The sequence below is a fragment of the Littorina saxatilis genome, linkage group LG5 (assembly GCF_037325665.1).
Source record: "Littorina saxatilis isolate snail1 linkage group LG5, US_GU_Lsax_2.0, whole genome shotgun sequence".
In the NCBI taxonomy this organism is placed as follows: domain Eukaryota; kingdom Metazoa; phylum Mollusca; class Gastropoda; order Littorinimorpha; family Littorinidae; genus Littorina; species Littorina saxatilis.
The window spans coordinates 42601551-42622375 of NC_090249.1; the positions used below are offsets into that span (position 1 = coordinate 42601551).

The window sequence follows — 20825 nt, forward strand, 5'->3', positions numbered from 1 at the left end:
TCTACATCAGTATTAACTCGATCAATCACCTATTTTTATGCTTATTATTTTTTTTAACTCAAGATCACTCTGGCAATCATTTTATCATGAACTCTTTCACAGTCCTCCCCTGTCCTTAACTTAACGAGCAAATGACTTGTTTGTCTTTCTGATAAAATATTTCATGGTATCTTTTTCATGCACACGTACATGCCTGCATGTTCTCTTTTCCTATAATTCATAAATGACACAGTCTTGTGATCAGTTCATGCAACCCTTTACAGGCTGTAAAAAACAGAAGTTGTTCCTCTCGGCCTCGTGACTCCCGTTTCTAAAGTCTAAGCTGTTTGTCACAATTTATTCCAAATATTGAAGACTTAACAAATTCACACTTTAACTCTTTCAACACGTCCACCCTATGACATGACTATACACTCAGAACGCATGCGCCAAAGCATATAAATAGCCTGCTGACAACCAAAATTGGGACATTTTGAAAAAAATATTGTATTTTGAAAAAAATATTGTAAAAAAACTAGTACATGTGGGGATTTACTTTTTGCACACAATTAAAGAAAGATTTTTCATTGTTTCAGAAATGTACTTTGTATTTGTCAAAAGGCTTGTTGTGTTTGTGTGGTATGCTATTGAAAATGTCAATAAATAGCCTGCTGACAACCAAAATTTGAAAATTTTGAAAAAAATATTGTATTTTGAAAAAAATATTGTAAAAAAACTAGTACATGTGGAGACTTACTTTTTGCACACAATTAAAGAAAGATCTTTCATTGTTTCAGAAATGTACTTTGTATTTGTCAAAAGGCTTGTTGTGTTTGTGTGGTATGCTATTGAAAATGTCAACAATTTAAATAAAAAAAAGTCCAGAGGCACCACATAAATACTACAGACATGTTTGAAAATATGCACAAAATGTTGTTAGTGAATACTCAAAAAAGAATTTACTAACCTGAATGATACAATGAGATGACTGGGTGATGACTATGATGAATATATCCATGTAGAAGAAAAGAAACACTTGCTGTCACAGTATTTACAGTGCCACAGAGCACAGCTCAACGCAAAACGCCACACCACATTCCAGGCACCAGAATCGAGTCCCATTGCGTTGGGTTTTATCCATAGAAGAAAAGAAACACTTGCTGTCACAGTATTTACAGTTTTTGTATAAATGACTTGTTTAGAACTCGGTTTATGCACGGAGAACATCCTTCTTTGTGTGCCACACTTCGAAGCACGGATCAACACAAAGCGCCACAGCCATGTGGCCACAGCCGGAACATTCCCGGCACCAGAATCGCGTCCGTCCGCTTGCATTGGGTTTTGGCCAAAGTAGCATTGACACCTCGAGCTCTTGATTTGGCTAATAGCTCATTCACCCTCATCACTCACTTATCCATCTATCACAACACCACTGTTTCATGCACACACAGTCACTACCTTCCTTCTGCACGCCGCTTCGCTTCGCAACAACACTGACAACTCGCGACATTTTGGAATCCTAAATATGAAACTAAGGCATGGGTTGGTCCCGTCAATGACCTGTAGTATCCAAACTAACCAATGAAATCAACTGTTCTGGGAGTTATTTGTCGCGTATGGTAATGCAGCCGACCTCTGAACCTATGACGTGGGTTTTCGTATGGAAAATCCCCAGCGTGGTATTTTCCACTTCCAACGCTACTATTAAGGCGGTGTGAGGCGAAGCGACTCACGCACCTTACGCACGGATTCTGGCGGCGTGCTGACAACGGCATGATCAGTGAACGCTTGTATTCGGGCGGCGCGTCGCGAAAAAGTTAAACTACTGTTTCAATTTTTTCTCAGGTACATTATTGCATCATCATCTCTCTCTCACAGACAAACTCCTCCCCGACCATACACACACAACTCCACCCCACATACACTCCCCCCCCCCCCCCTCACACACACAATCTACATCAATATCACAAAATTTCATCGTCATCTCTTTCTCTTGGCCCCTCGTCTCCCTCCCTTTCCTCTCATGGGCTGTTTTTCGGCTGCCTGTTCTGGAACAGCCTTTGCGCGAAAAAATTCGTACAGCTGCTTGGCTTGAACGGAGTTTCCTAAAACTGTGGTAAGTTCATCCAGAGACGCTTGCGACACGGCCAGCATGTTTTCAAACTTGGCGAGAATGCCGCGGTAGTTTTTAGATGTCACACCTGGCATGCGTAGCACCATGTCCTGCAAGGCAAAGAGAGGCCAAACGTTTTAGTTATCGCACTGATGCAGTCTTCAACCAAACAATTCCACATGAACTACAGTGAAGTCCGGATGTAGTGATAGCCCTCGGGACCAAATTTTTTTATCACTACATCCGGACTATCATTACACCAGGACGTCCGGTTGTAGTGATATTTTTGTAGGTTTTATCACTACATCCGGACGTTCGGTTATAGTTCTATTTTTTTAGGTTTTCTTACTACATCCGGCCAATCGCTTGTAGTTGTAGTGATATCTTCAAAGCTTTTATTGCTACATGCGGTGGCACATTTGGTAAACTAGCCTCAAGGCAGTAACAAGGTGATTTTGGAACCACTATTGATTTCGTTTTGTGACGTTTCTTCTGTCGTCTTTGTCAGGCTTGCAAATGTCCTGTGTTAACCTACCCCCGTCCTGGCAATTCAACAGCCGGTGTGTGTGTGTGTGTCTGTGTGTGTGTGCGTGCGTGCGTGCGTGTGTGTGCGTGCGTGCGTGCGTGTGTGTGTGTGTTTTAGAGAGAGAGAGAGAGAGAAGGGCCACTTAGAAATAAGGGTTAAATGAAAAATTGTCAGATTTTTTAGGAATGAAAATAGTCTTTAATCAGTGACAACCTTGTACTTCTTTGCAATTTCCGTCTGTGTACCTTGTTTTCTTTCAATGTCTTTCAAGTGATCAATTTTCCGCTTCAGGGTAAGCACAGTGCGTGGCTGGCTTTTGCTCGCCATTTTGGTAAAGGGAGATTACTCTCGAACATTATCACTACAGCCGGACTTTAGCTTCCCCGGGACTTGAAAATAGTATCACTACAAGCGGACTATCACTATATCCGGACTGAAAAATATCACTACAACCGGACTAAGTTAACAAAGAACATGAACAACTGGGACCGGGACCCAGAAATTCTATTACTACAGCCGGACTATCACTATATGGGTCTATCACTACAGCCGGACTTCACTGTACCATGCTTTTGTGGGTAATTCTGTACATTTCATTATAATTCTGACAGCGGTCAAACTACTCACAATTTTATATTTATTGTATTTTAGTTGTCACGCTGATGCAGTCTTCAACTAGGAAATTAAAAAAAAAATCCCACATTAACTTCTATGTAAAACAAATGAAAAGTAATGGAAAACAGTCTTGGGATGCACAGGAATACATGCTGACCACAGTAACTGTTTTCACAGAGACAGCCACATATGGCATGCTTTAAGATAAGATTACATAAGAAAACTTTCATTTTCATTTTACACAAACATAGACATTTTTCTTTTTACCATAGGTATATGGCTGTACTGGTCCCCCCATTCCACAGCCTCCCCGCCAGCCTTCATCATCATGGCATCAGTAGCCACCGGCTCTGGTCTGTTCATCTGCGAAGCATTTTCAGATGTTTAATTGACTTTTTTCTTTGGACTACACAATTTCATATATAAGATATCCATAAAAAAAATGTTTGTCAATATTTTATGTGAGGTACCTTTTATTTCAATCCCATGCATTAAAAAATGATTAACACTTTCTACCCCACCTATGTTCACCAAGGTTTTTTTTTGCAGCAGGTCACACAGAATTGTAGTACATATAACTGTGTAGAAATTGTGTATCAGCATGCTAAAATCGAAAATTTCTAAAATAAATTTTCATTTAATTAATATACTTACTCAACTCACATAAATAGCATTAACTTCAGTTCATTGCTTAGGTATTGAAGTAGTACTCATAACAAAACCACACGATCAATGACGATTTCCCGCGTTAGCTCTCACGTAATCTCATTCCTCTTAGAATTGTGGGAGATAAAATTATAATGTACATTCAATGAGAACTGAAGAATTCCCTTTGCAAGTCTTGAAGCAAGTCCAGAAAAGATCAAACAACTGCTAGTTTTGAAGCATTTTTAACATAAACAAGCTGGTAAACCCTAATCAGTCTAGTGTAGAGGCCAGTCTCTTTGATTGTAAACCCTAATCAGTCTAGTGTAGAGGCCAGTCTCTTTGATTGTAAACCCTAATCAGTCTAGTGTAGAGGCCAGTCTCTTTGATTGTAAACCCTAATCAGTCTTGTGTAGAGGCCAGTCTCTTTGATTGTAAACCCTAATCAGTCTTGTGTAGAGGCCAGTCTCTTTGATTGTAAACCCTAATCAGTCTAGTGTAGAGGCCAGTCTCTTTGATTGTAAACCCTAATCAGTCTAGTGTAGAGGCCAGTCTCTTTGATTGTAAACCCTAATCAGTCTAGTGTAGAGGCCAGTCTCTTTGATTGTAAACCCTAATCAGTCTAGTGTAGAGGCCAGTCTCTTTGATTGTAAACCCTAATCAGTCTAGTGTAGAGGCCAGTCTCTTTGATTGTAAACCCTAATCAGTCTTGTGTAGAGGCCAGTCTCTTTGATTGTAAACCCTAATCAGTCTAGTGTAGAGGCCAGTCTCTTTGATTGTAAACCCTAATCAGTCTTGTGTAGAGGCCAGTCTCTTTGACTGTAAACCCTAATCAGTCTAGTGTAGAGGCCAGTCTCTTTGATTATCTAGGGCTGAGGCAGAGAAAAAGCAAGTGGTGTGCATACCTTAAGCTCTTCAAAGATCTCTGCTGTGGCATACGGGCTGGGACACCATAGGATACGCAGCTGTGGAAAATGCATGGTCAGCAGGGCCAGACGAGACGTCGTTTCATTGAGATTCACCTCATTCGGCATTGGATACTTGCCCTGAAATAACAGAGCAATGTTATCTGCTTGTGTGAGATGTTAAACTTTTTGAAACAGTTGAGAGGAATCAAATGATAAAGCTTCTGCTTTGAAAATGAAAAAGCTAATTTGTCTGTCTTTTTATTTATTCTTAGTTTTTGTAATTTTTTTATTGTAGAAAACTTTTAATGTTTACAATGAACCCATAGATGTGTTAGCTAAACGGAAAGTATGTGAGTACACACACATACACACTCTGTCTCTCTCTCTTTCCATAGAATTAGCTTAGTAATGTTGATGCCAAGAGGGAAGATTTAGCTGAATCAGAAAACTTCCTCCGAAGCTCAGACACCAAGGCGCTCACAGGTTCAATACAACTGAAATTACAATCATCAAATGCAGCCGGGTAGCTCAGGTGGTAGAGCACTGGACTTGTGATCGAAAGGTCGCTGGTTCGAATCCGGGCAGGGACGGACACGGGTCAACTTTATGTGCAGACCCAGAGACGGTATCCATCTCCCACCCCCGTGTCACCACAATGGCACGTTAAAGATCTTGGTCATTCTACCATAAGTGCAGATGGCTGATACCACCTAAACACGCATACATCAAAAGCCGTGAGGGCGTAAAAGCTCGAATCGTATAAACCAATTCATGTCCAATATAGGCAATTAAGACCTGACGGACAATAAGCCCCTTAAAATTTACAGCCTCATTAGATTGTTACTCCCTCTTCCACTGCTACCTTTCTCTTGTACGATTTTATTTTCTAAATGTTTCCCATCCTTCTTTAAAATCTGAAAAAAAGAAGAAAAAGAACAATCCTGAAAAAGATATTCACCTGAAGGGAGAATGATTTGTTGGGGTCAAATTCGATGAGAAGCACAGGGCGCTTGTAACAGCGACACATGGCCACACACTGGTTGTACAGTCGTCCACTGTTTAGACTGCCGATCAGATCACTGACGCTCTTTCGTTCCACGCAGATGTCTGGTGTCAGGATGTAGTCGCCGATCTGAGCAGTGAAAGACACCATGTACAAATGAATTTTGGAACGTTGGCAGTCTATTTGTTTTTGGATTTCATAGTTTCAATAATCTGGAGCATGTATATAAAGATTTCATGTTTCACTCCATATCACAGGACGCAATGCCAGAAATGATTCTTTACCGGCTCAGCACTGTCGCTAGTTTCAATGCTCGTCAGTCAAAATCACATCCTTGAAATTGTCTTCATGTACTTGCTTGCTTTTACTTTGCACTCAACATGTCCATAAAGAAGCACCATGCTGGTATGAATGTTTTTTCTGCGCTTGATTCGGCTTTGTGTCAGAACCTAAGTCTATGGGCTGTCTGGAATTTGATTGTGCAGCTCAAGTTGTGAATGGTATGACTCCGCATAATTGTGAACCAATAGTTCATAAACTTTTTAAAACAAAAATACAAAATAATACCTGTATTTTATGTGAAAAGGGTATCTTAAGCATACACTGCTTGTTCTTCACCGTTTTTTTCAAAACCCGAAACACACTGACAAAGTTTTTTTTGCTGAGCCTTACTTACCTCAATGGTAACAGGCTCCACCCCAATGCCACGCCTGTGGATGAGAGAAGGCAGCTCACTGCGGAACTCTCGCATGTCCACTATTACCTGAAAGATGGAAAGTACATATCGTTTAAACGTTTATATTTTTACTTAAAAAAAAACCCACAAAACCTTCAGAGGTTAGGCGTCTGCACACAGATGACTGAAATATTAGGTTGGATGACTTGAATGTGAGCAAAGTATCAAATCTGACCTCACGTTTTTCCTTTTACAATGTTTTCAACATCCCATTATAATTTTCTTCAAGTTATAAAGTTTCTCACTTTCCGTTGGCCAGCCAGCTGAGGTAGCCCTCCTTTCCTGGAGTCGGCAGCTTCAGCTGCATCAAGCTCTTTTTGAAGGGCAGGGTCCATGTCTTTGCCATCACGCTCCTCTGGGATCACCATGGTCTGAAAGAATCAAATGTCGTAACTGTAAGTTCTATATAGAGATTTTAAGTACAGCGGAACCCCCCTTTTAAGACCCCTTGATTTAAGACTTCCTCCCTTTTAAGAGACCCTGTTTTCTCAGATGTTCTGTTCATAACCTCTGTAAAATTACCCCCATTTTAAGACTCCCTCCAGGGCGGGGATGTAGCTCAGTCGGTAGCGCGCTGGATTTGTATCCAGTTGGCCGCTGTCAGCGTGAGTTCGTCCCCACGTTCGGCCAGAGATTTATTTCTCAGAGTCAACTTTGTGTGCAGACTCTCCTCGGTGTCCGAACACCCCCGTGTGTACACACAAGCTCAAGACCAAGTGCGCACGAAAAAGATCCTGTAATCCATGTCAGAGCTCGGTGGGTTATAGAAACACGAAAATACCCAGCATGCTTCCTCCGAATAACGGCGTATGGCTGCCTAAATGGCGGGGTAAAAAACGGTCATACACGTAAAATTCCACTCGTGCAAAAAACAAGAGTGTACATGGGAGTTTCAGCCCACGAACGCAGAAGAAGAAGAAGAAGACTCCCTCTATTTTCTGACCTGATTTTCGTAGATTTGTTGAGGTCTTAAAAGGGGGGTTCCACTGTACAAACAGTGTAACATACCTGTCAAGTCCTACGCATTCTGCGTAATTCTTACGGTTTTTCAGTGTTTTTTTGGTCCTACGTCGTATACCTCAAACCATACGCATTTTCAGCATTTTTTTTGTTTGTTTTTTGGCTGGCATGGACTGCCGTTCATTCATTTCTGAGGAGGAGCTTGCACCAGCCACACAACAGAAGTTCTGGCATGATGTGCGCCAGTTCTATGTGGCCTGTGTGAGGAAAATGTTGAATAAATTTCCATTTGGCAGTGAAACCCTGCAACACCTTCAAGTGCTGGATCACAGTCTGGGAGCTGACACACTGACTGCCTTCTTGCAGGTCAAAATTAACTCTGATGCATGCTGCCATGATTTTAAGGTGACTGGCAGCATGATTGACAAAGCAAAGATTTGCACAGATGAATACAACAAAGAACACAAGTGACAAGTGAGAAAAAAAATGAACGAACAAGAGTGCAGTGTAAATGTATTACATGTTGTGGTAAATAAAGAGCAGTTTGTGTGGAAAGGAATTGATGTGTTTTACTTTTAGTTTGCGAAAAACAATCTGATTGGTTTAGTGTGTATGTTCGAGAAGTTGAATTTGTGCGTTTAACCACATCCTGATCCACGCATTAACTATGGTTTTTGATCCCCTACTATGGTTTCTTATGCCATTTACTATGGTCAGAGGCCAAAAGTACTTGACAGGTATGGTGTAACTCGTCAAAACTATCGGTCTTTTTTAATGTGAGAAGTACCGTGCCACATGCAATGTGAGGCCCCTCCAATGAGAGGATACCTCCCATGAAAGAACACATTTTGATGTCCTAATGTCTATTTTCTTCACCAAAATATAACTGCCATGATAGGCCATCTGCAATGAAAGAACCTTTTTTTTTTTTTTAGCCCCAAGGGTGTCCATTCTTCACAGGTACCACTGTCTGGAGAAGATACATTTCTCTTGTTATCAACAGTATAGCTATAACTAAACCTCCTGAAAACAACCTTAAAATGCACATATTGACAATCTTTAAGTAAAGGTGAAGTAACTGTTGGGCAAAGGCACACAAATGCAATTCTTACTGCTTTTTCTCTAATGAGAAACTCAAAAGCCTCTTTTTCTCGCCGAAGAGTGGTGAGGTAGCGCTGTTCCTCCACTGATCCTGTGTACAACAGGAAATACACATGCAGCTGACGTTTGGGGTGGGACGCCTTGTAAACCTGCACAAAAAGACACTTTCACATCATCTGAGTCCCTCAAAGCACTAGATAATGATGAGGAAGCAGATGAAGGGGTAAAAGACAAAGAAGAAAACAATGAAGAGAAAAGGGGAAAGAAGAATAAGGCTGAGAAATGAAAGAGGTGGGACGTACGAGGTTGGAAGGGAAATGTGGCAGTAGGAAAAGGAGGAGGGAGAGGGGAAGATGAAACAACATCACGCCTGGCTCTGCTGACCATGGAATTTGACAGTGAACATGAACCGAAAGGAGAAACAAGAAAAGCAGATTGAAAAACGCAGAGGAATTCTCACTAACTTCCACCCTCACCTGAAACATTAGTCTCAGCAACCCTCACCTCTAGCTGTCGAACAAACTGCATGTCAGGATCATACAGAACAACGTAGGTGGGTTGAAGCTCCAGCAGAACCTTGGTCAGTCCGTGAGGGTCAGTACAGCCGTGCAGTGGGTGCAGAATGGTCACGGGGCCAGACACCAGGCCGTAATAAGCATCTTTGGAGGGAACCTCTGAGCCACACCGTCCTTCCTCCATTATCTGTAAACAGCAAACTAACACATGTGATAGACTACTTTTTAAATTAATGGACTGTGAGGGACCACAGTTGAATTCCTAGAGCCAGCCTTTTGTACAGATTCACTAATTCCCTCATGGACAAACAGTATTCACAAATCAACACTTTCAACAAGACTAGAGTTCTTTCCCTTTATGTTTCCCTACATATCATAACCCCTCTTTGGTTTTGTGCTGCTTTTGTTTTTGCTTTTGCTTTTGGTTTATCTGTGTATTCGATGTCCCGGAGAAACCTCCATAGGCGAAAATTCGACCTTGTCTTAGTGCTGTCTTTTTTTCAACAATGTCTACAATAAGTCAAAAGCAACGAGAACTTTGAACCTACTTCTTTTTCTCTCTGCTCCTCTCCCTTTCCGTCTTCCTCCTCATCATCATCAAACATCCCAAAATCCTCCTCCTCCTCCTCCTCTCCTGCTTCGGACACGGCTCCTTCTTCAACCTCTCCCTCCTCTTTATGTGCGTCTCGGGCCATTTGTGTGAGCGTCACCCCTGCTTTCTTCTCCTTTGCTGTCTTTGTCGTCTTCTGTCTGCCTTGTCTTTTTTTTGCTGTTGGAACCGGAAATTCTGCCTGTAAAGTGTTAATTCAAAAAGAAACATTTATTTTTTCTTTATTTGGTGTTTAACGTCGTTTTCAACCGTTCAAGGTTATATCGCGACGGGGAAAGGGGGGAGATGGGATAGAGCCACTTGTTAATTGTTTCTTGTTCACAAAAGCACTAATCAAAAAATTGCTCCAGGGGCTTGCAACGTAGTACAATATATGACCTTACTGGGAGAATGCAAGTTTCCAGTACAAAGGACTTAACATTTCTTACATACTGCTTGACTAAAATCTTTACAAACATTGACTATATTCTATACAAGAAACACTTAACAAGGGTAAAAGGAGAAACAGAATCCGTTAGTCGCCTCTTACGACATGCTGGGGAGCATCGGGTAAATTCTTCCCCCAAACCCGCGGGGGGAAAGAAACATTTAAATAAGACTACCATTAATACATGCATAAGAACAATATTTGTTAAGATTTATTTGTGGCACATGCGATGAGAGGCCCCTTTGATGAGAGGACGGCTCTCCAGAAAGGACACTTTCTGTTACCCCACTGTCTGTTATCTCTACCAAAGTATACCTGTCATGAAAGGCCACCTGCAATGTAGGGACACTTTTAGCTGTTCTCAAAGGTGTCCTTTTATCACAGGTATCACTGTGTAGACATGTACATTAAATGTGTGGTTGGAATGTTCAATTATTTGGACATGGTCTGGTATTTAGAAACAGTGCAAAAAAAAGGCCATCTGAGCTTGTCCATCCATTCTATCTTCAAAAATAAATCTATTGGCATTTGTGTTTTAAGTACACATGTGCATGACGGTGGGCAACTGTAACACATATACAGACAGAAAGAGTGCCACTAACCTCATTCTCAATACTTTTTGCTCTCATACCCAGGTACTTCTTGTAAAGCCTGACCAACAATTCCCTTGATCCGTGGCACAGGAACTGGAAAGCAAAACACAAATTACGAATCCTTCCAAGAGTCATAAATGTGTTTGACTGAATTAAAACTTGTTATTGTAGTAATGTCAGGCATATTTACCTACAAAGCTAATCAAAAAAGCTTGCTGGAAGCTAAGTGACACACAAAGAATAGTCCTCATTGTCCAGGGATTGTGTTAATTTATAATTTGAACTATGCAACATCTTTACCATTTTACAAACAAAAGCATGGATTCGGTGGGTTATACCGGCACGGTTGGCCTAGTGGTAAGGCGTCCGCCCCGATCGGGAGGTCGTGGGTTCGAACCCCGGCCGGGTCATACCTAAGACTTTAAAATTGGCAATCTAGTGGCTGCTCCGCCTGGCGTCTGACATTATGGGGTTAGTGCTAGGACTGGTTGGTCCGGTGTCAGAATAATGTGACTGGGTGAGACATGAAGCCTGTGCTGCGACTTCTGTCTTGTGTGTGGCGGACGTTATACTGTCAAAGCAGCACCGCCCTGATATGGCCCTTCGTGGTCGGCTGGGCGTTAAGCAAACAAACAAACAAAATTCGGTGGGTTGATATGTAAGAAGAAAGAAAAAAACCTTCTTTACCAATTATATTAAAACGTGTCTGAAATATCCTACTAAACTTGATCATATTGCATCCCCCGAAATCGGCGTATGCTGCATGAATGGCGGGGTAAAAACGGTCGTACGCATAAAAATCCACTTGTGCAAAAACATGAGTGAACGTGGGAGTTTCATCCCATGAATGAAGAAGAAGAAGAAGAAGATCATATTGCAAAGCAGCAAAGTCATTCTGCAATGTCTATGTCCATCTTTTACATTGCACGACTTCATCAGCCATGGCAAAATAAGCACTTAGAAATCCTCTATTTCTTCATCCTGTGCACACAGTGACCCTGACCTCTCTTAACTGGTTGCATGTGCGATCATCCTCGGCACACACCAGCACCCTGCAGTCTTCGGGATTTTTAAGGTCTCCGCTGGATACCATCTGTTGGATCTCTACCTGGATCTCGTCAAGCGCTTGTTTCAGTGCCTCCCACTTTGGTGTCTCTTCCAACAGTGGCGGCTTTTCTGTGAAACCAAATCATAATTCTATTAGTTCACTTCAATGTGTATTGTAATTCAATCAAGTTAGCGTTTTAATGAAACAGATCCTGTGATTGGTCAGAATGCCCCAACTCATTAAAAATTACCGGTCATTAATTATCAATGTCAACTCGCTAAAAAAGCCATTGGCTACCTGCTGGCGAGGCGCATTGATACAACCTCAACTAGTCTCGGTTAGCTTTGAGGGTCATTTTACAAGTAGGAAATATGAAGGCCAACGAAATACCGAGACCATAAGGCATGTGAAGTGATGACGTCGAATATGTGACGTAAGTTGATGCATGAATTCTTCCGGACTACGTCAGTCAATTCCAAGATCGCTTTGGTGATGAAAAGAATTTGTTTCAGAGTTTAAAAAAATGTATGTGAAAGAAAAAAAAAACAGGAGCACACTGATAAGATAGGAATACAGAGACATATTTCTTGGGACTTGACCCTTGCGGGTAGGTGGACTGAAAGTAGTGTGTGAACAGAACAGAACCAATTCTGTTTACAACCGCATGAAAGCAGGAAAGAGATCGTCGTCAGATTGAATTACAATAACATTAACATGCTTCCATGTCGCTTCGCTCCGCCGGGCTTCAATTAGCTTTGATCAGGCGTCAATCCACGATGACGACCTTGAAGTTTCAAATGTAAGCATGTTAATGTGTAATTATTATTTAACTTGGCAATATGTGTGTTGAAAACAGTGGTGGCTTTTCTGCAAAACCTAATAATTATAATAATAATTGTATTAGTTCACTTCGATGTGTATTGTTATTTGACTTGGCATTATGTGTGTTGAAAGAGTTAATCAACTCCAGCTTCCGTGATTATAAACATGAAAATGACCTGAAAACGTCTTCAGCATCATCTTTATCGGTTTTTGTTTCATCTTACGTGAACTGTCAGTTTCATGCTTTGAGTTTGAGGTCCTTCTCAGACAAAATTAATGATGCAATTTGACCTGATTCTTTATTACTCTTAGTTTGAGCACGCATTTTTCAAACAAGCAGGACACACGTAGGGCTGATGGGGTCCATGTCGACCAAAAGAGTGGGATTCCCTGTAGGTGGAGTTCCTGGAGGGGGATTCCCTGTATACAGGTGTCTAATGGAAATCTTCTATTCATTATCTTTTCAACAGAGCATCCCAAACCCTATAGCTCCCTCATAACACCTACCTTTTTTCTTGCCTTTCCCTGCTTCTTTGTCTTTGGCTGGGCTGCCCTGGTTCCCAAAGACTCTTTGTTTAGCATTCTGGAAAATACAAGGATAGTATGATCAACAGTACAGCAGACTTCCACTAACTCGCGGTCCACTAAATCGCGAATTTGTCTATATCGCGGAGACTTCTTGGACCCCGAAAAAAACAGGACCGACCTTTAACAAAAAAATTTATTTTTTATTTTTTATTTTTTAATACAAAATTAGTCACGTAAAGGCCAAAAAATAGTACAGATCATGAAAAAATGTTCTGGTTGGTCCGTGTCAGAATAATGTGACTGGGTGAGACATGAAGCCTGTGCTGCGACTTCTTCCGCCCGGCTTGTTATAAACCCCTTGCATCTGTTTCATGTCTGTAAGTCAAAGAGTTTCAAGTTTTATTAGCAATAATCTAAACTTTTTAAATAGAGACAAAAGGAAAGAAAGTTTGGAAATGAAAAAAGAAGGCGAAATCAATAATCACCACATATGCACACATAACCACAGACCCACAAACACACACTTACCACAAACAAACTGTCAGCAGCATCCAGAAACAACCAGCCAGTATTTTGCCCAAATGCTTTCTCGCTGGTTCTAACAGAAAAACACCAAGAAATTGCTGATCATTTCAAATGCACAAAAATAAAAATAACAAATCATAAAAATTCAGTGAATGGGGCTGCTATTTTGTAAATTATCATGTTATAAAAATGAAGCTTAGCTCTCGATGAAGCTAGAAACACTGTCATGAAAACCTGCCAAAATAAGCAAATGAAGGTAAGGATAAAATGACATAATAAATTACAGGTTCTACAAAATATATGAAAGAAAAAGGAGAACACAACCACAGAATAAACAAGAAATGTGAGTCAAAAACAACAACACATTTACAAAAACAGTTTTAAAAACCTTTTTGCACTAACTTGATCGAGTTGACAAGGTTGTAGAAGGTCACACAGTCATACTGAGTCAAATACCTGAAATTGTGACAGGAAGATGAAAATTAATGCAGAAAATGAAATACTCGGACTGAACATATACTGAATGAAAGAGTGTGACATGAAGTTCTTGTACATCATTGTAAAGAGTGTGAATGACGTTTTTAGTTTAGATGTCAAGCGCTTAGAGCAAGCCTTTTTAACGAAAGTTTTTGATTTAGCGCTATATAAATGTTCTTCTTATTATTATTATTATTATTGAACATAATTATTACAGTGAAATCTGCTTTTAGAAAAAGCTCTTGGGGAAATGTGTTCGATGTTCACTTGAAGCTGACTACAGTGTATTAAAATAAACACACTGGGAATTGCAAATGACTGTTTCAAAAAAGAAAGTTTGCATTACATATCATTCTACTTAAAATATTACCATTACTGAGTTCACAGTGATCAGATTCAACTGCAAGTTAGAATGTTATATTTTAACTGAATAAATCCTGGTTACTGAGTCATATACTGCTACAAAACAAGAAAATCAACATATTGTAAACACATAAAAATGTAGAATAAAAGAAAATAAATGATAATCTCACTTCAAGACAAGCCTGAGAGTCTTGAGATCTGCCACCAACTGTCTCGTTTTGCTGCTCAGCATGTGCCACACAGGGTCTAACTGTAATCGAACCATGCGGTCAAAGTCGCGCCCCATTGCCGTCTCCACACTGATTTCCTCCATGTCAATCTGAGAAAGGAATAACTTTTAAGAGTAAGTAAAATGTTTGACTAAGATTGACATACATGTAAACAATGGAACCAGACACACAATAAACAAACACACACATGAAACAGACACACATAAACTGAATGATTCACCAAAACCTTTAACTAACCATCATCTTCCCAGTAAAAGAGATTTCACAGTACATGTAGTAAGAAAAATTGCTCACAGCAGGCGTGCAGCGTTTGAGTTCCTTGATACAGACGTTAATCAGATCCAGAAGAGCTGTCTGGCAGTCTGTCATCAGTGGAGTCAGTTGCAAGTGAAGCTCCACCACATCCACCTGCAAAGATCAATCAATCAATCAAAGAACCAACAAGCCAGCCAGACTGCCTGTCCTTTTATACTTTGCTCATCCGTCACAGGAAAAGCTTCTTACCTTGAGTTTGTAAAAAACATGACACGACATTAGCTTGAAATCGAGGCCACAGGAAAAGCTTCTTACCTTGAGTTTGTAAAAAACATGACACGACATTAGCTTGAAATCGAGGCCACAGGAAAAGCTTCTTACCTTGTGTTTGTTGAGACAAGATACCACATTAGCTTGAAATCGGGGCCACAGGAAAAGCTTCTTGACGAACAGATTCTTCATGATGCGTTCCACATGGCAGAACCCTGAGGTGAAGGCTTCAGGGATGTCCGAGAAGGCCTTGATGAATCCTGTCTGCAATAAGCATGAGTTTGTCAGCTTATACTTCTTCTCGTTCGCTACTGAGGCCTCTTTAAAGTAAAAAGCAGAAGGTTTTTATCTTGTGATAAGTGTGAGGGTAATGGTTTAAACGGACTGTCCCCCGAAAACGGAGTATGGCTACCTAAATGACGGGGTAAACACCGTCGTACAGAACACTGACTGAAGTTACCTGTAAATTCTTCTTTTTCTGTGTTTGTGGGCTGTGATCCCCATCTACACTCAAGTGTAAGCGCAAGTTGGCTTTTATGTTTGGCCATTTTTTCCCACCCCTTTGGCAGTATACTTTGATTTTGGGGGATAACTGTAACAGTCAAAAGCATATCAGCAATGCACAGAGAGACAGACACTCATTTATACACTCACTTTATTCTTTTCTCTATACAATCGTAGAATGAATGCTTCCTGGCAGGACTCAATGACCCTGAAAAAAGAATACAACAATAACTGACTGCTTTAATGTTATAAGGCAGTATCAAAAACTCAATCAAAACAGCAAACAGACATATAGTTTTACTGAAAACCAACAGAAACATTATCCAGCTTCACTTGAGCAGTAACTGCACTTTACATCTTCTTGCTGCACTATTAAAACAAATGCATAGGCCTGTTTTCCACTTCAAAAGCAGCGCACTTTTAATAGTGCAAAGCAAAAGAAGATTCATACACACTTGTGAGCCTTGTAGACGAGGATTCCGGAGACCTTGTCCACCGGCACACGGTCAGTCAGAAGGTCGACCACTAAGATTCTTGACGTGATGAACTGAACTCCACCCTCCAAGTAGGATTTCTGTCTGTAACACGAAACTGATAGTAATACAGCGATGCCTGTCACAAACAAATGTCCCCGAGAACTTTGCTGCAGGTGTCCTTTCACAAAAAAACAACCCAACAACACTGGTTCAGTTCACAATATAAATTGCATAAAATAAAAATAAAAAAATAAATCCCTGCGCTTAGAACTGTACCCACGGAATACGCGCGATGTAAGCCTCATATTGATTGATTGATTGATTGAGTCAATGGTTGGTTCGGCAAAGGTCCCTAGTTGGTTATTGTTTTTTGTATGGTCCTTATAACCTATATGGCTATCCAATTTGAAGCAAAAAACCCCAAACTTTTTTGTTCTTGAATGAAACACCAGCAACTCACTGTTGCAGTACTTTTTCTCACAAAATCAAGCTGATATGCACTGTTTCAAATGTCAAGAGTGTTGCTGGTGAATCAGAAACAAAAATTACTGTTAAATAGACTTGAACTGGTGAGTGTCAAGCATAATCGAGGCGCGTCTAAATTGTTAAATTGTCCCTGTGTTCCCTCAAATAGCACGATTTTGACCCATTTAAAAAATAATAAATAAAAATCAACAACACAAAATAACCTTACCTACCTTACATTTTTGCAAAAGTTTGAAACTTGCTCTTTTAGAAAATATATGAAACATTTGAAAGAACATACCTTTTGTTGTCTTCACATCCAGTCAAACTACCTCTTTGAAGCAAAAAAACCCACAAACTTTCTACGTCATGGGTTCATCATACACAATGTCATGATCGACACTTTCATTGTCCGAATCATCACCCAAATTATCGTCCATTGGCACAAACTCGTCACCAGAATCTAAAATATCATCTCCACTATCATCATCACTAAGGTCAAGATCAGAACCGTACTGAATAACAAGTTCTAGCACTCTTTTCAAGTTACTACGTCTTGTAGCAGAACGATCCGCCATCTTGGAAAAGTCAAAACACGTGGGTCGCACACCGTCAACAAAATCAAATTAATCCCAACAATTGAAGGGAAGGAACTGTTTACAGTGAATGGTTCCACTGTAGACAGATAGAAGTTTATTGCGGGGGTTGTTTCCCTTGGTCAGCAGGGCCGTTTACACCGTTAAAAATTCGTGATATCCGTCGGAACTAAACTACAGACGTGCGGGCAACGCTAAACACAGGTGTCGAAATTCCAATTCCGATACACAGCGAATGAGTTAAAAAAGGAGGGAGTCTTAAAATGGGGGTAATTTTACAGAGGTTATGAACAGAAAGTCTAAAAAAACAAGGTCTTAAAAAGGAGGGAATCTTAAATTGGGGGGATATGCTGTATAAACAAAGAAATTATCCAAGACACACACCTGTCAGCAGCACTGAACTCATTGGTGATCACCTTGGGCAGAGGTTGGACTCCCTGACTCTCCAGCTGCTGCATCAGATAGTCCTGCACAAGGATAAACAAATCAAAAATTAAATCTTTAGACCATCGCTGATTGTATCCTTTTTTTACATTCACACAAATGCAAGTTACTTCTACATGTATCACTTTTTTTGGTTATTGTTGGCCTCATTGAAATGAAAGGCTTTCCCTCAATTTATTTTTAAACTGTCTAAAAAGTACAACCCCGACAGGAAGATACTGTTCACTCAAGCCGAGTGGAGACTGAGTTGCTGTGTTCCAAGCTGCAGAATGTGTAATGGCGGGCGAGTCAACTAACTGCTGTGGGGGCGTCGAGTGGGTATGTATTTGATCTGAACTGTTTCTCTGTCGAAATATGCATTAGTTTTAAATGAAAATCAAATTATAACTAAGTTCTAGTGTTTCAAGCTATCGAAGGTTAAATTGTGTTTGTAAATCGGCTTAGATGCAACATATTCGATTTTGATGTGGAGATCATCATCCCCGGTATTTGGGCGATACCACTGTCGGACAATCCCGAGGTTTCGCTGATCGAGCTGTGTTTTGTTTTTTAAAGTAAGCTTAAGTAAACGCATCCTGAATCTCATTAAACATAAGATTGATGAGATATTTACAATAAATCTGTAAATTTGATATTTTCTTCTGGATGGTAACAAATCTAATGGATCAGAGTGGCACTTCAGGAATGAAACGTGTCATATCACAATAGCTACTGAGCACTGTACCAGTTTTGTTTGCTGAATACCCGGGTACGTAGAAGAATAAGTTTGCTGAATATGAATCATGACTGCAGATGATTTAAATTGTTGTTGTTACTATTGGTAAATAAGGGATCAACTCCTGTTCTTTTTGGGATACTACCATACAGCTGGAGACACTGCTACATGTAGTGTATGTTGTTTTAGTGATTTTTCACTACCTATTTTATTCATGTTTTTATTACTTAGTGGAAGAATCTTTTGTAATGTATGTTTGATGGTGTATGCTTTTAATTTAGCGTTGTTGACTATGAATGTAGATGTAAATGCTTGTATAACTGTGTTTTAATTTTAAATGTGTCAAGCACAAAGAGCATAATTGTAAAGTTATGATGTTGCGCTATATAAATGCTCATTTATTATTATTATTATTACATCTTTTCACTGTCGTATGTGAATTAATTAGAAAGAAAGACAAAATGTTTTGTTTCTATTAATATTTTTTAGGCTTGAATATATAGTTGTTTTATGTTTTACATGTATGTTCTTTTGTTTTTCAGATTGTTTGCATCCCTGATCAGAAGGCTGTTGGAACCAAGTTTTCACTTGTACCTGGAACCTCTCTTCTCAGCGGCTGCTTAACAACTGAATCAGGACCACTGGGGGAGAATGCTGGCACACTGCGAGACATCACAAATGGGGACTTCATCTCTCTCACGCTCTCGGCTGAGAATGTGGAGAAGTGTGGCAAAGTTACTCTTCCGGACGACTCCTGTCTTAGTCGCTACTTCGAAGTTCTTCACTTCTGGCTGATGAAGTTCACCACTCAGGCGTTCAACTCCAGGTCTCCAACTTCCGTGCAAGCAAAGTGTGGGCGTGTGAAAAAGGTTTACGTCAAGCTTGTGACTCTGTGAATAACTACAACAGACGACCGACTGAAAAGAACTGCTCGGCCTTGTTTGACTTTTTGTGTCAGCCTTTCGTGTGGAAACTTGACGTCTTGTCAAAATGCATCTCTGAACAAGATGGAATAGTGGCTGTTCCAGAGAAGCCAGCCCCTGCGGCCCCTTCAACCATCCCTGCTCCTTGTGCCGTCGACGTGCCGGAGAGTGACTGTGAGATTGTTCTTCGTCAAGGCAAGACTTTATTCGACAGGGATTTGGTGAGCTGCAATATCGAAAAAGAGTTGCTTGCCTACCGACTTGACAGACAGCTTAGATTGAACAGTTTTCTGGAAGAAAAGATTGAGGAACTGTCATCTTTTATGTCAAAGGACAGCAAGGGAATTCTAAAAGAGAGGAAACTGCTGGAGAAAAAGACTCTAGCACTCGAAACCAAGGTGAAGTTCCTGAGAGATAAGATTAAAAGTAAAACTCTCAAACAAGGAACTGTTGACAGGAAAGTTCACGAGAAGATAGTTGCAGGACTAGTGCAGAAGAGTAAGGTGCTCACCAAAGATTTCAACCATCTGAGTCTTCAGTTTGAGGCCGGCGAGAATGAAAACTAGCTGTGATTAAGCTGCACATACAGTTCTGTATGTTATTGAAAGTTCTAATGTACTTCATGATGGAGGTGTTATCCTTTTGTGATTTAAAAAAAAAAGTTATGCACTGGTTGTGCTGCTAAATTGAGGTGACAGATCCGCCGTTTGATTTTTTTAAACTTTTTTATTTTTTTTATTTTTTTTAAGACTTATTTGGTTACTTTATTCTTTTAGTTTGGTCCATATAACAAATAGTATCCTTGTGACTTGCCGTTGATGTCTCTGCTTTGAACAAACTTTTTATTTTTAATGGTTTTTGAAAGAATTTTTATGTGACGTAATATTTACTTTTTCATTATTCTAACTAAAATTGATATTTTTCCCCATCAAATCTGATTGAATATGTCTTAACTATGAAGAGCAGCTAATTTCCTTTAATTTGATATATTATAAGTTTATATTAGGTGAATAAATCATGTTAAAGTGAAGATCTGCATATCTGAGAAATAAGAGTATTCAGAAGATGTCGGCCATTTTTTAATTTGGCTAAATTGACTTCATTAACTACTTTTTTCGCAAATAATTTCTATATACATGCGTTTTAACATTCAATAAGTACAATTAATAAAACAGTTGATGAAAAAGAACTTTTTTTGTGTTTAGTGCTCTGCACAACTTTTTCTAAGGTGGTCTGGGGTTGGTGTGATGGACATTTTTCCCGACTTTGGTGCTTCCTAACTAAATTTCCAATAGAGCTACATCCCTAAAATTTTCGGATCCCATAGACAATATTATATTAAGCATATCTACAAAATTTCAGAAGAATAAAGACATAATTCGTTGATTTATGAATGGCCAAAGTTATGGAAAAAACGTTAAAAATGAAAATGGCCGCCGGGCCTCCCTAACTA

General features: G+C 40.0%; 2 protein-coding genes across 2 annotated transcripts; one reads left to right on the forward strand and one right to left on the reverse strand.

Moving 5' to 3' along the window:
- Positions 1-66: 66 nt before the first annotated feature.
- On the reverse strand, positions 67-17753 carry LOC138967186 (DNA repair endonuclease XPF-like). Its single transcript, XM_070339706.1, has 21 exons — positions 17675-17753; positions 16209-16331; positions 15904-15961; positions 15361-15513; positions 15019-15132; positions 14665-14813; positions 14057-14110; positions 13658-13727; positions 13109-13184; positions 11735-11907; positions 10741-10824; positions 9650-9892; positions 9091-9288; positions 8598-8735; positions 6771-6896; positions 6466-6552; positions 5745-5918; positions 4784-4924; positions 3501-3596; positions 1803-2202; positions 67-378 (listed from the first exon to the last, which is right to left on the reverse strand). Exons 1-20 carry the CDS (start codon positions 17746-17748, stop codon positions 1960-1962), a joined length of 2574 nt encoding a protein of 857 aa, XP_070195807.1. The 5' UTR covers positions 17749-17753; the 3' UTR covers positions 67-378; positions 1803-1959.
- Positions 17754-17963: 210 nt separating this feature from the next.
- Positions 17964-20825, forward strand: LOC138967196 (uncharacterized). Its single transcript, XM_070339718.1, has 2 exons — positions 17964-18052; positions 18992-20825. Exons 1-2 carry the CDS (start codon positions 18011-18013, stop codon positions 19343-19345), a joined length of 396 nt encoding a protein of 131 aa, XP_070195819.1. The 5' UTR covers positions 17964-18010; the 3' UTR covers positions 19346-20825.